At 44.2% G+C, this 13,649-nt stretch overlaps 1 protein-coding gene across 3 annotated transcripts in view; it reads left to right on the plus strand.

Moving 5' to 3' along the window:
* Nucleotides 1-13,649, plus strand: part of Erich3 (glutamate rich 3) — a 91,965-nt gene that overhangs the window by 16,477 nt on the left and 61,839 nt on the right. For all 3 annotated transcript variants that reach the window (XM_057793949.1, XM_057793947.1, XM_057793948.1), the window contains exons 2-3: nt 7,199-7,292; nt 10,056-10,181. In XM_057793949.1, the coding sequence (XP_057649932.1) occupies nt 7,199-7,292; nt 10,056-10,181 (220 nt within the window). The remainder of the gene's footprint in view (nt 1-7,198; nt 7,293-10,055; nt 10,182-13,649) is intronic.

Here is a 13,649-nt window from a genome sequence, read left to right on the forward strand (position 1 = left end):
ATGGTATCTGATCCATTTTGTTTTGAACTTCTTCCTCTATGGTTATGATTCATGGGTTTGATTTTTCTCATGAGTCCTATACTGTTTGTAAGCTTTGTTTATACTTTATTACTGTTTTGCCTTTGCCATTGTCTGAATTTTTAAAAATTCTTCAACTTTGTCTTCAAGTCCTACTAGACTTTCTTCCACTCACCAGTTTCACAAAAATAGACTCCAAAGAGAGCAAGTTCGGTGATGTTCTAGACAAAGAATTCAAAAGGATAACTAAAGAATGTTCATCAACATGAAAGAGAGCATGAAAATCAATGAACTCAGAACACACACAGCTGAATGAAAGAAGGAAGCAAACACAGATATGAGAGAGGAATTTGGTAAAGAGAAAAAAAATCTGGAGAAAAATGAAAGTGAAATTTTGTAAGTGAAAAGTCAGTAAGCAGAGGGGACTGTAGGGTGGCAATTGACAACGTAAGAGGACAGTACCCCAGGAGCACCGGCATCTGGAGAGCAGCAAAGAAAAGGAACACGACTCTCTCTCAGAGTCTGCAGAAGTATGCAGCTGTGCTGACATTTTGGTTTTAACCCAGTGAGATGCATTTTGGCACTTTTCATCTCCAGGAAATGTGTAACAGTGACTTTGCACTGTGTAAGCGACTACCTTTGGTAAGTTCTTACAGTCGCAACAGGAGATGGGTACTGCTGGCAACGGTTCAGGGGTCCATTGTCACATTTGGTTAACAAGACTGCACTGGTTGTGTCAAACTCGCTCTCTCTCTGAGAGGATTGCCAGTGTAGCTCTAGCTCACCTTGAATTTATAATCTTGCTTTAGCCTCCCTACTGCTGTGATTACTTATGTATACCATCGTGCCTCAGAAAAATAATATTCTTTCTCGTCTCTCTAAACAAGTCTTTTTAAAAGCAGACTGGAACAACATACGTTTAAGATATTGGATATTTTAAGGGTTTTAACACATCGTTTTGTCGTTAAAGGCTAGTTATAAATCAAAGTATTATATTTGTCAATTTAATTTATATGAATTTTCATGTCGAGCTGAGAACATGTTTTAATCCTTAAAGCATGGACCTGAATTCAATCCTCAGAATTCCTGTGAACAGTGGGGTGTGTACCAGTGGGGAGGCAGAGACGGGAGGCTCCCTAGGGTCTGCCAGCCCGTTTGTCCTACCAAAGCAATGAGCTGCAGAATCAGTGACACACTGTCTCAAAAAATAAGGTGCAGAGTGATAAAGACACCAGACAGTGACCTCTGCTCTCTGCATGTACACACACACACATACCTCAATGGCACCTGCACATCTGTGCCCACACACATTAACATGCACACACACATACATATTACACACACAATAGCTTTCCTGTCTTTGTGCTTAGAGATTGGTGGAAGCACATTTCTGTGTGTATTTCACAGTTAATTTTTTTCTGGATTATACTTAGCAGCCTCCAGTCGCCGCTGTAGCAAGACCTGGAAAGAGGCGTTCACGCTTATTTGATAAGCATCAGAGAAAAAGGCTCCCAAAGCTCATGTGGGCAGTGACTTAAGCTAATGCGCGTTTCTTCACCTGTGAAATGCGGTGATTGTGCCTTTCATTATGGGCTGAATTTGAGTTTCTCACAACTCACGTTGACGTTCCAATCTCAGATGTGAATGATGGTGTTTAAAAGTGGGCTGTGGGGAAGTAACCAAACCACGGGTAATTGTTGCCTTTCTGCAACCTGGAAGATGTTGCCTTTGCAGTTCCCTACAATTCGAGGCCTCACTGAACCAACAGCCCCTCCCCTGGATCTCCGCAGCACAGGAGCTAGACCTCATACTTTCAGCATCCAAAGCTCCGGAGAAATGAGAAATTCATGTCTGTTTGTCCCTTAAGCCTCTTAGGTTGTGGTATCCTGTGGGGCAGCCCAAGAGTATTAAAAACTGGTGTTGAGGATAAGGTGTGGTTGGAACACGTGCCTGTGGGTATGGGCTGCTTTGCAGCTGGGCCGAGAGCATTCTGAGGGGCTAGGTGTGTGCATTCATTATTGTCCCCAGTGTTGATACAGAACATTTGGCAAAAGCATGAGGAAGGCAAGGGTTATCTTGGGTCACAGTCTAAGAGTGAAGTCTGTCATGGCGGGCAGTGGATCACATGACATTCACAGCCTGGAAGCAGAGAGGAAAATGTTGGTTCTCAGCTTGCTTCATGCTTTGACCTGATCTCATGGAATGGTGCCACTCAAATTTAGGACAGGCTTTCCCACATTTATTAACACTCTCTAGAAACTCTCCTCCAGACAAGCCCCTGAGGTTTGTTTCCATGGTGATCCTAGGTCCCACCAGGCTGACTTCAGAATGAAGGAACACAAAGGAAAAGCCACAGATGGGTTGAAGGTGCATGAAAGCAGATGGGGAAAAGGTTTTCATCTTGCTAGCGAGCATGTTCTCAGACACGGAGTCCAACGTTACAAAGGGTTAAAGCCCTTCCGTGCAGCCGCACACGGAAATGAGGAAACAATTTGAAACTGGACGTAAAGCACCCTTTGTTGTTAATTGGCAGAGCTCTTGGCCCATCTGCGTTTTTACGCTACTGTTTGTGGAAGCAGAACTGAGGCAGAGGCAGTCAGGCTGTCTGCTCCTGGGCCAGGGCTGCTGTTGGTGGAGGTGGACCACGTGGAGGCTGGACTCTTAGGAGTTATCTACCCTAGCCCCTCCCAAAGGGTGACGGTGCGTGTGTGGGTGGGCTGTGGTGAAAGGGTGACGGTGCGTGTGTGGGTGGGCTGTGGTGAAAGGGTGACGGTGCGTGGGTGGGTGGGCTGTGGTGAAAGGGTGACGGTGCGTGGGTGGGTGGGCTGTGGTGAAAGGGTGATGGTGCGTGTGTGGGTGGGCTGTGGTGAAAGGGTGACGGTGCGTGTGTGTGGGGAGTGGGTTGTGATGTGAGGGTGATGGTGCGTGTGTGGGGGGCGCTGTGGTGAAAGGGAGACGGTGTGTGTGTGGGGGGTGGGCTGTGGTGAAAGGGTGACGGTGTGTGTGGGGGTGGGCTGTGGTGAAAGGCTGCTACAGCCTGGAGAGATGGGCTCATCAGTGCGGCTCGGGAAAACATATTGTTGACTTTGGGAGGAGCTCTTAGCACCAACCACCATGGAGCAGCCATCCTGTCTGGGAGGTTTACAGCTTAGAATTTGGGATAGCTGCCATGTTACCTGATGCTCATCTCTCAGGACCCTAAATTAATTAATTAGTGTGAGTGTGTGTGTGTGTGTGTGTGTGTTTAAAGACCTGCAGACTGCACATGCCATGGTCCTCATGTAGAGGTCAGAGAACCAACTCTTACGTGTGTGTTCTCTCCGGCCACGTATGTTTTTTGGTGGTGATCCTAACCTTTAACAACTGAGCCTTCTCTCTTGTCACCATGTGAGATCTTGAAGTCAGACTTGGTTGTCAGGCCTGTGTTTAAGCGCTGTATCCACCAAACCACCAAAGACTTTCCACAGCGGTCTTGAGTGAATTAGACCAGGATGGAGGTAGAGAGTGACTGTCAGTTCACGTAAGCATGCATGTGTGTGCGTGTGTGTGTGCGCGCGTGTGCATCTCTGGTGCCTTGGGACTCTTGAGTACAGTGTTTGTGGCATCTCTGCACCCACTTTTAGAGAATGATCTAAAAATATCAGGAATCTCAATCGAGGTTGGTGACTAATGTTGATTACTACGTCTTTCCTTTGCTTGAGGATTTTATGGGACAGACTTGCTGTTTGGGGCCAGATGGAGGAACTGTTAGGAATCGCTGAGTTTTGCTTCTGTAGATCCCGGTTTGTATATCCTGCCTGGTGGGTGGTGAGGGTTCCGGGTGTATGCTGAAAAGCCGCAGCTGGGAAAGCAGGACTCAGCCACTAAAGAGAGAGGGTGTGAGGGAAGCCGGGACAGGAACCAGTACAAGCAGAAGCATGTTTTGTCCCCTCTCGATGCTCTCCTGGTACCTGAGGCTGGAGAGTGGACCTTCCCCACCAGAAACCAGGGATTGTCCATGGCGTCTAGACCAGTCTAGACAGTGATTGGTCAGCTCTGTGCAGCTGGCAACACCCTTGAGTATGATCCATACAGGATCAGTGATGGACAGTGAGTGAGTGAAATCACAGGTCAGCCACAGAGTTCATCAGGAAGGTGAGTTTGACAACTGAAGCATATGTAGGGGAGGGAGGACTCCAGCCACTAGACCTGGGTCAGGTAATCTTATCTGACCCAGTACAGAAAGCAAAGTCAGAAAATGGATAATGAATAGTTCTGCTAATCATGTCTGTGGCCTGGTCAGTCAAGCTCCTATAATTGCACTGATATTGTTATCTACAAAGTTTATTCTCCAGAACTGACAGGACACACACATACACACATGAGTATAAGCATACGTGCATATGCATGTGCACATACATGTTTATAATTTTGTGTTGAGTCACTTGTGGCTAGAAACAAAGGGAGGCTATCTATGGTCCCATACCAAACACGTGTAAAGAGAGCAGAAGGATCCAGAGAGACCATAGTCTCACCTGTCCATACTGGGGCTTTTTCTGAGAAAAGGAGGCTTGATAATAAGAACGAGGCTGACATTAAGTATCTATGGAAAACTGACCATAACACTAGATGTACATCATTTACTTCTTACAATGTATTATTATCAACTAATTTATCAATTTATGGTTCCAGCTTAAATACAAACCTACTCAGTCATTGTCGAACAAAGCAATTACTCATGTTGGTGATGTGTCTGCCAAGTTATCACAACTGTTTATGGGACACGTGGAAGGAATTATTTACAAATAAAATCCCAACTGGGGACTTTAAATCAGAATAAAAAGAAAGCAGATGAATATAAAAGTTTCCAGTTTGCTGTCTTTCAGTCTCATGGTACTGGTAGGGGAGGCAGCATGCACACACAAACACACACACTCCTCCAGCCTCAGTGGACAAGGGGTGGGATATCCTGCACACACACACACACACACACACACACACACACCTCCAGCCTCAGTGGACTAATGATGGGCTATCCTACACACACACACACACACACACACACACACACTCCTTCAGCCTTAGTGGACTAGGGGTGAGCTATCCCGCACATACACTCCTCCATCTTGTGGGACTAGGGATAGGATATTCTGCACATATATTCTTCTGAAAGGAACTGAGAAAACAGAGGAGGATTATAATTGGGTGGTACAAAAGTTGACTGGGCATTGCTATTAGGATATAAATATTTTAAAAGTTACAGACCCTGGATTAAAGGAAGAGCTATTTTGTTTACCATAGTGTGGCTGAGGCCACTACCTTCCCAATATTTTAACCTCACTTCATTTAATCAGGGTTTCAACACTCTTAGCTATTCCAAAAGTATTGATTTTTATTTTTTTTAAGCGTAGATCTGCAAGACAGACAAAAGACTGTATATGATATTCCTGTAATGACTTATCTTAAGAATCCGTGAACTGTGCAGTGGTGATTGTTAGGCCTGAGAGACACCTGCTCACCTTTCAGAAACGAAGAGCTGAAAAGAGATTCTGAGATTCAGAAAGGGTAAGGGATATAAGGCTGACCTTTCAGAGACAGGAAACCTTTGATGAACTGTAGGACACCAAGACAGTTCATTTAAAAGATGTCTTCAAAGCAGCACCGAGGCTGGTTTTGTGTGTGCCTCCATGAGACTCTTGGCTTGTCTTTCTACGTAAGCCCAGGGAAATAATGGTTTCTGCGGTGTTCGTGTCTGCCGCCTTCATGTGGTACCTTGGTTTCTTGGCTTTGTTACTGCTTTTCAGTCTCTTTTGTCGACAAAATTAAACTTGCCTAACCATTTGGCAGCATGGAACTTTCCTGCGATGGATTGTTAAGGAGAAAAGAGACAGGAAAGGTCACCAATTTAATCTCCACATAATTAAGGTCTTGCAAACAGCTAAATAAAATTGTGGCTAACATTCTCTCCAGACTATAAGATGAGACACTACTGTGGTCTCAGGAAAAGTTAGAATTCAGCTGTTGCATCAGAGTGCAAATCTTTGTTGTATTATATGAAATTTTAAGGACTGGGCTATGGTGAGAATTGCTTGCTGTGTATATACATATGTAAATGTCTGCATGTACCTACGTATATGTATGTACACATTTTTTAAGGTGCCTAATAACTAGATTAAAAGAGCAGTTTCCTAGAGGAGGAGTGAATTGAGGGTGGGAATTGGGGGGGGGGGAGAGGGGAGAGGGACTGGGAGGAGAAGACAGAAGGGAAACTGTGGTCAAGATGTAAAATAAATAAATAAATAAATAAATAAATAAATAAATAAATAAATAATAAATAAACAAGTAGTTTCCAGTTTCTAACCCTAAATCATAGGCTAAACTTAAGCATGCATTAAGGTATAGTATGTAGCCAAGAATTTAGTTTGCTCAAAGTTGAGAGAGTCTCATTGTATAGGTCAGGTTGGCATATAACTAAAATACCTGCTTCTGTGTCTCAAGTGGAGTATTGGGATTTCAGATGTGCGTCACTATATCTGGTTTCCTTTAATCTTAGAAATAAAACATCCTAAAAATCTAAGATAATCTATACACTAAAGTTTTTGTAATAGAGATTAATGAAATTGTCTAGATAAATATAAGTCAACAAATCAAAAATGGTAAGTTAAAAGTTAGGATTTATATCGATAAAAATAATGGAATAAGGAAATAATGTCTTAATTTTCTCAGCAAATTCCTGCTTGGGATCACAACAGACAACATCAGGCACGGTGTTGAGATGCTTTCTGAGGAGACACTGTGTGTCAACAGTCGGCCGCTCCGACAGCTGGAGGCTGGCCCTTCACTGTGTGCCCTGCTGGCCGGAGAGAGGCATGGGGTGTGCGGTATCTGTGTTTAGGGTGCACAGAAGAGGCCGACGTGAGTGGAGAGGTTGTTGCTTTGCTGTCTCACTCCACCGCTACGTTCTCTTGGAGGTGGTTTCGTTTCCTAAGACTGGAGGCACATTTCTGCCTTGGGGCTTTCACCAACATTTGCGTGTTCACCCGTGTCTAACTTTACTACCTCTTATCATGGGACCTGAAATGAAAAGGCTCCCAGTTGGCAGGTAAACTGGTGCATCGCTGGCTTGGCAGTGCTGCCAAGAGTGGCCTTGGCAATCAAGCAGCCGTCATAAGACAACAATGGCTTCTCTTCTCTGTTTCAGATTACTTGCCACATATAATAGCCTCACAGACAAACACCTGGCTGGGTATTTCAGCAATACCAGGATCAGGCGGCACCTCCTAAGATCCGGGCTGGTAAGGCTGTTTTGAGCTCTGCCCACCTTCTTGTTCAATTAAGTCTGAAAACTTCCTACCTTTCTTCAGATTTCCTGTAAGTCGGTGACATAGTTTTCTCTATACTAATTTAGAAAAATTACTTCCTTTTAAACCTCTGATTTATTTATTTGGAGGCTCTTTCTAAAAAAAGAGGAGAGAAGTTACAATGGCTACTAAGGAAACATAAATTATTGAAGAAAAATCCCTGTGAGATTTCAACGGCATAGTTGATTTGCTTATTTATTCATTTATTCAGTACATATTCTGTGAACCAGGGACTGTTAAAGAGCAGGGGCAGAGAAGACCTTATTGTTTCCAGAAAAATATTGTCTTTAATACTCACAGAATATGGTGTGGCAAACACGCACAGTTCACTTCCTCCTGTGTGTATTGTGCATTTTGATTTTCATTTCCCTGTGATGGTTTATTGATACCCAAGTGCCTTCCATCATCTTCAAAGCCCATCTTCCCACGCACGCAATTTCCGTTTCTTTAAAAGTGTATAAGGGAGAAAATCTACCTCAAAAACCCCTATGGTTTTCCTTTGAAAGAAAAGGGGTGTGTTTCTTGGAGTGTTGGCTATTTGCTTTCTTAAAGCCCAGTCTTGCCAGTGGGGCTCACTGTGTTTCTAATTGTTATTTGTGTGCTTGGCACCAGCTGGGTGGAGCTGGAGTAAGAAAGTCCTTCTCAGCCTCCTGGGGCATTGTTATCAGAAGGGTCAGCTGAAACCTGGCTCTGCCAGGAATAAGACACCCACTCACACCCCTTACAGCCCAGCTTCCTCAACTGTGAACTGTAGACAATGGTACCCTGCCTGTGGTGTGGCTATTAATGTTAGGAACCTGGAATGAGAGACCCTGCAATTACTGTGTAACTAGGAACATTTCTAAGCAGGATACTAGTTGGGCAGGACTTCGTGTTTACTTAACACCACCCCTAAACACTCAGGGAAGACTTGTTAAAAGCCTGGTAACTCAAATAAGGAAGACAAGGACTTTCTCGAGATTAACAGAGCCAGCAGCAGCCCTGCAGCCTTCAGGCACACCTCACAGAAATTCCTCAGAAAAGTGCAAGTCTGAAGCTCGCAGGACCTGATCTGTGGGATTTGCTGTTTCTCAACACCTCTGGGGGATTCATATCCACCTCACTCAAGTTTAAGGACTGTGGCTCTCTAGGAGCTTCCTGTCCAACTGGGGAGAGCAGATGTAATCCCAGAGAAGTGATAACAGTGACATGTGCCAACTACCACCAGTATGGAGAAAGCAGTCAGGATGGTCTAACATTAGGCCCTTCCCAGAGACAAGAAATCCTATAGCTAGCGCATTCTAGACACTGTAAGTGGGCTATCTGCACTAATATGTTGCAGCAATAATATAACAATTATAGCTAGAAAATAAACAATATGAATGTGAGGACAGGAAAGATGGCTGCACGGTGAAGAACATGTACCTGAGTTCTGTTCCCAGCACCCACACCGAGTAGCTCACAAAGGCCTGCAGCTTCAGCTCCAGAGCACTCAACACCTGTGGCCTCTGTGGGTACCCATACTCAGACGCACATAGGCACACACAGACACATACACAGACATAATTAAAAAACAATACTTCTAAAGGTACAGAGTGTAGATGTGGTTTGCATTTAAACGTAAGTGGAACAAGGGAAGTGGGGACGAAAACAAACAGCAGGAAGGATAGCAAGCAGCCTCCTTTACTACGGAAGAGATCAGAGAACCACAGGAAATAAAGGAAGGAGTCAAATGAAGCAAGGGGTGAGGGCAAAATTGCTACTCCAGAGACACACAGCGATCCCCCACTGTGGCCGATATCGAAAAGTCTATCCACACTCCTCCATAAACCATAAAATTCTAAATCACAGCAATTAAACCATATTCTGGCCTGAAAAGTGCAGGAAGAAAAAGCAGGGAGCAAGCAGAGTAATGAAACCAATTATTTGTCAAGACAAACCGAAGGCTTTCTCTACCACTCGCTTGCCTTTTTCCTGCTGGTGTTTCCCGTGAACCACAGCCAGCCTGCGCCACTCCTGTGCGCGCCTCAAGGCAGTGCCTCCCCTTCCCGGCGGGGGCTTTCACGAGAATGAAAAGAACACCTGGACTCCATCACTGGGAAATTGTTACTCTAGTGAAAACCTTGTTTTAAACGTCAAGTGTACCACCTGTGTGTGTTTTCACACTGGCAGGTACTGGAGACTTCCTTTCTCCTTTCTGCTGAAAGGAGATGAAGAGATGAAATAGTCATTAAAAAACGGAAGTTCCCAAGGGACAATGACAGTCTCCTTTAGGCTTTGAAAAGGTCACTTTCTTATCTCTCTCTCTCTTCTAACATCTATTTGTTTGTCTCTCTATTTCTCTATTATCTATATATCCATCCTCTATCAATCATCCATCCATCCATCCATCCATCCATCCATCCATCCATCCATCCATCCATCCATCCATCTATCTATCTATCTATCTATCTATCTATCTATCTATCTATCTATCTATCTATCTATCTATCTATCTATCTATCATCTATTCATCCCCTATCATCTATCTATCTATCTATCTATCTATCTATCTATCTATCTATCTATCTATCTATCTATCTATCTATCTATCTTCCCTCTTTCTTATTATTCTCTCCCTCCTCTGTCTTTTTTTGGTACCTAACAACACATTTTCCTATCTTGTATTTCTGTGTGTATTTTATTTACCCATTCATGATTTTCCTTTATTCACTGCAGATCACGAGAAGTGGGAGGATACTTTCTGAAAAGGAACAGAAAGCAAACACCATGAAGCGGGATCATCAGAAACACATCCGGGAGTGCTTAGCCCAAGCCATCTTCCACAAGGTCCTCGACATGGAGGTGGGGGCATTTCTCACCCTCTTTGTGATGAACTGGCCACTCTTCAATAATGAGTAACGATTGGAGAATTCTTCCTAGACTTCATGGAAAAGGAAATGGGCCAAAAAGAATTGGAAAATTCTGGTTGATTTCCCAAGTAGCCAGGAGCCCAGAGACCCAAATTTTCCTCTTTTTTAGTGCAGAAGAAATATGGACATGATTACAAAGTCTGTGATATTTAATTTTCTAAATGTAGATTCTTTTAATTCACAATGGCTACCCAGTCCTCACCATCTGCACCTTAATTTCCATTTGCTAAAAAAAAGTGACATCTGTTTAAATATCAGTAATTCCACTGCCATGAATTATCTAGGATCTGTTATTCATTTAAGGCTCCATAGCTCGACCATATGTTAAGTTTCACAGAATAGGCATTGAAACATCTGCTGTCCCTCCTACTTTTGGACACATTGGTCAGCACGATTTACAGCCCGAGCATCAACACGTTTTGAGGAATCTGATATTGCACTTTTAGTGGGATATGTAGCTAACCTGAGAAATTATTGCAGCCTTGCTCCACAAAACTGTCCTTTCAATTGTCAAGCACTGTTTTAGTATCTGAGAGAGGGTGCCACTCTGGGCTCGACCATGTAAAAGTTACAGAGAAGTTGACTTAGAAAGCTCCACACCTGTGGGTCCAGTAACATTTATGAACAAATGTAGAACTAAAGCAGCAACAAGTTTAGCATCAGTGAAAATATTTATTATTATACTGATATCATCACATTGCTGTTCACTGAAGATGCTTAATGCATGCAGTTTCTGCTGACTTAGGAATTCATTTTTTACCTCAGCTTGTGCCCATGAATTACAAAAACACATTGTTGACAGTCCCAAATTTGCTAATTTACAAAAGTACTAGTGGGAACGGTACAATCCTGCTTAAAAAAAAAAAATAGTATGGCATTAAATTAAGCCCAACCTAGTATTTAACTTTGGGAGTGCAGCGTTCAGTGTTGGATCAAGTCCTTAGAGTTTGGAGGCAGGACACAGCATAACTGTGCATGTATTGTCTGTTATGTCTCATGTATTAACAACACATAATCATGTTTAAGAGAATGCATAATTATAATATGGAGTTTCACTTTCTCTAATTGAAACATGGGGCTGGGAAGACAGTTCAAAGGCTGGGAACATTTACTATACAAGCTGAAGGACCAGAATTTAAATCCTCAGCACCCATGTAAAAAACCCTGTGTGGTCACACTCACGCCAATAACTTATCCCAGAGAAGGGAAACTTGCTGACTGCCAGTCTAGTACCGGACTGAGTGAGAGACCCTGTCCAGAGGGACTGGCATGGCAGAGGGCAGAGCAGGTCGCCAGTGTCTTCCTCTGGTCTCTCAGTCCGCTCACTGTGTGTTGCACACACACAAACCCACGTGCAGGTGAAACAAAAAGAAGTAGGAGTTGCTCCAAACTTGTAAACATTGTAAGCACTGGCTACACTTAGAGGTTTCAGGATTCAGCGGACTCTGCGTGTTCACAGTGGGGATGCTTAATCAGTAAACTCAGCAGATACCTGTAAATCTGAAAAACAGTGAAATCAATTTAGTTTCTAACCATGCTTCAGAAGACTCACCTAAACGGCTAATACACTGGAACAACCAGTAGTGCCTCCACGTTGCCACAGTGCTTCCCATTAACTGGTGCTGCTCCAGTTTTTCCTGATGTCGTAGGTGTTCACACATTCACCCGTGCAACCTGCAGTAGCAGACTCACTGTGTGCCAAGATGGGACCCTCTCTGGTGGGTGTAGGACACTGTTTATTGAAACACTAGACAGCAATTGCACAGAAGAGGGCAGTAGCAAAGTGAATTCTGCAAAGGAGGGGGTGACCTGTGGACAACAGAGCAGGGTGCATGGAGGTCCTGCCACTATGAGACACCTTGAAGAGCTAAGTTAGGAGTACAGGAAAGGAATTCCAGAGAGGGAGGACTGTCATACACAGGATACCTCGGATGGAAAGGAGGTCCAAAGACAACGCAGGGGGCAGTTTGGCGGGTGGTGACATTATCTGGTAAGTTGCAACTTTGTTTCTGGAAAGTCTGGAATTCCCAAGGAGGGCTGCAGAGCAGGCCATGAGGCGATGGATGTTTTTTTCAGCAGAGGAGTGAAATAAATGGGCAGAGCTGTTTGAGAGGTTGCTGCTGGAGATGTGGAGGATGGATTAATGGGCTGGAAAAGATTGGAGGTGGGAGGTCAATTAGGAATCTGTTGCCAAAGGGTGCAGCTCACAGCCGCAGAGAGTGCGGGAGAGGCAGCTGTCTACAGAGACAGTGGAGAAGAAGAAAGCGGTAAAGAGAAGCCACTGTGTCAGAAGCAGGGGAGATGGGGAGAGCTTTGGGGACTGAAGGAGGAGCCCAAGGGAGGAAGGAGCAGGGATGTGGGACCGGAAGCTGATCACATGTAACAGACAGACCTGCTAGGTGTTGCCCTGGAACCCAGGGGCTCACAAGCTCACAAGCAGCAGGATGTCTCCAGTGGGGATGGGCCCAGGAAATAAAGGCTCTGGAGACTTGGGGAGGGAGTGTCAGCCATGGGGAAGAGGAGCCTGGCATCTGACTGGAGAGTTGTGGACCAGCGGTTTTGGGGAACAGGCTGATGGTAAATGTAAGAAAGCTTGTTGCTGAGTGGGTTTAAGACCCGAGCAGGAGGGAGAGGGACAAGAAGTGCCAACAGATAATCCATGACAACCAAGACTGGAGTGATTGCATCAGTAGGGACCAACTCCAGAGGAAAGGGTTTCCCTGAGGAACAGTAAAACCACAGCAACAAAGCCATAGGGACTGATTTCAAGTCTGATTGGAAGAAGATGATTTCAATAGGAGGTGTATTTCTAAATCACCAACTATTACACTAACATAATTGGAAAGCACAGAGGAAAAATCATAAAACAAAATAATTGCATAAAGTTTCTACTTTCAAATGTGACCATTATTAATGTACATTTCTTTTTAGAATCTTCTAGTCATATTTATACAACAATAAAATTATGATATGGCCAAGGGAGGCAGCATATGTGCAGAATGTCAGCTTTCACAATGCCTCATCAGGAGAGTGCCACAAATTTGAAGCCAATGTGGGCAATGTAGCAAGTTCCAGGTCATCCCAAGCTAGGTTCCAAGACCCACTCTCAACAAACAAGCAAATTCCAAAAAACACAGTGGGGTTTCAGCTGTGGCTCAGCCCTTAGGAGCAGGGACTGCCTGTGCAGGAGTTCAATTCCCAGCACCCCTTCCAGGCAGCCCAGGACTGACTCTAATTCTAGCTTCAAGAGGTAGCCCCGCCCCCTCATGTCCACAGACACAAAAATACAAACGAAATCATCTTTTTTAAAACAAGAAAGGACATCATGATACACTGTGATAGGGACATGGGCTTGTGGCAATCAAGTGGGGAAACAGGAGAGACCAGAGTACAAAGCAGT

The sequence above is a fragment of the Chionomys nivalis genome, chromosome 18 (genome assembly GCF_950005125.1).
Source record: "Chionomys nivalis chromosome 18, mChiNiv1.1, whole genome shotgun sequence".
NCBI lineage: Eukaryota > Metazoa > Chordata > Mammalia > Rodentia > Cricetidae > Chionomys > Chionomys nivalis.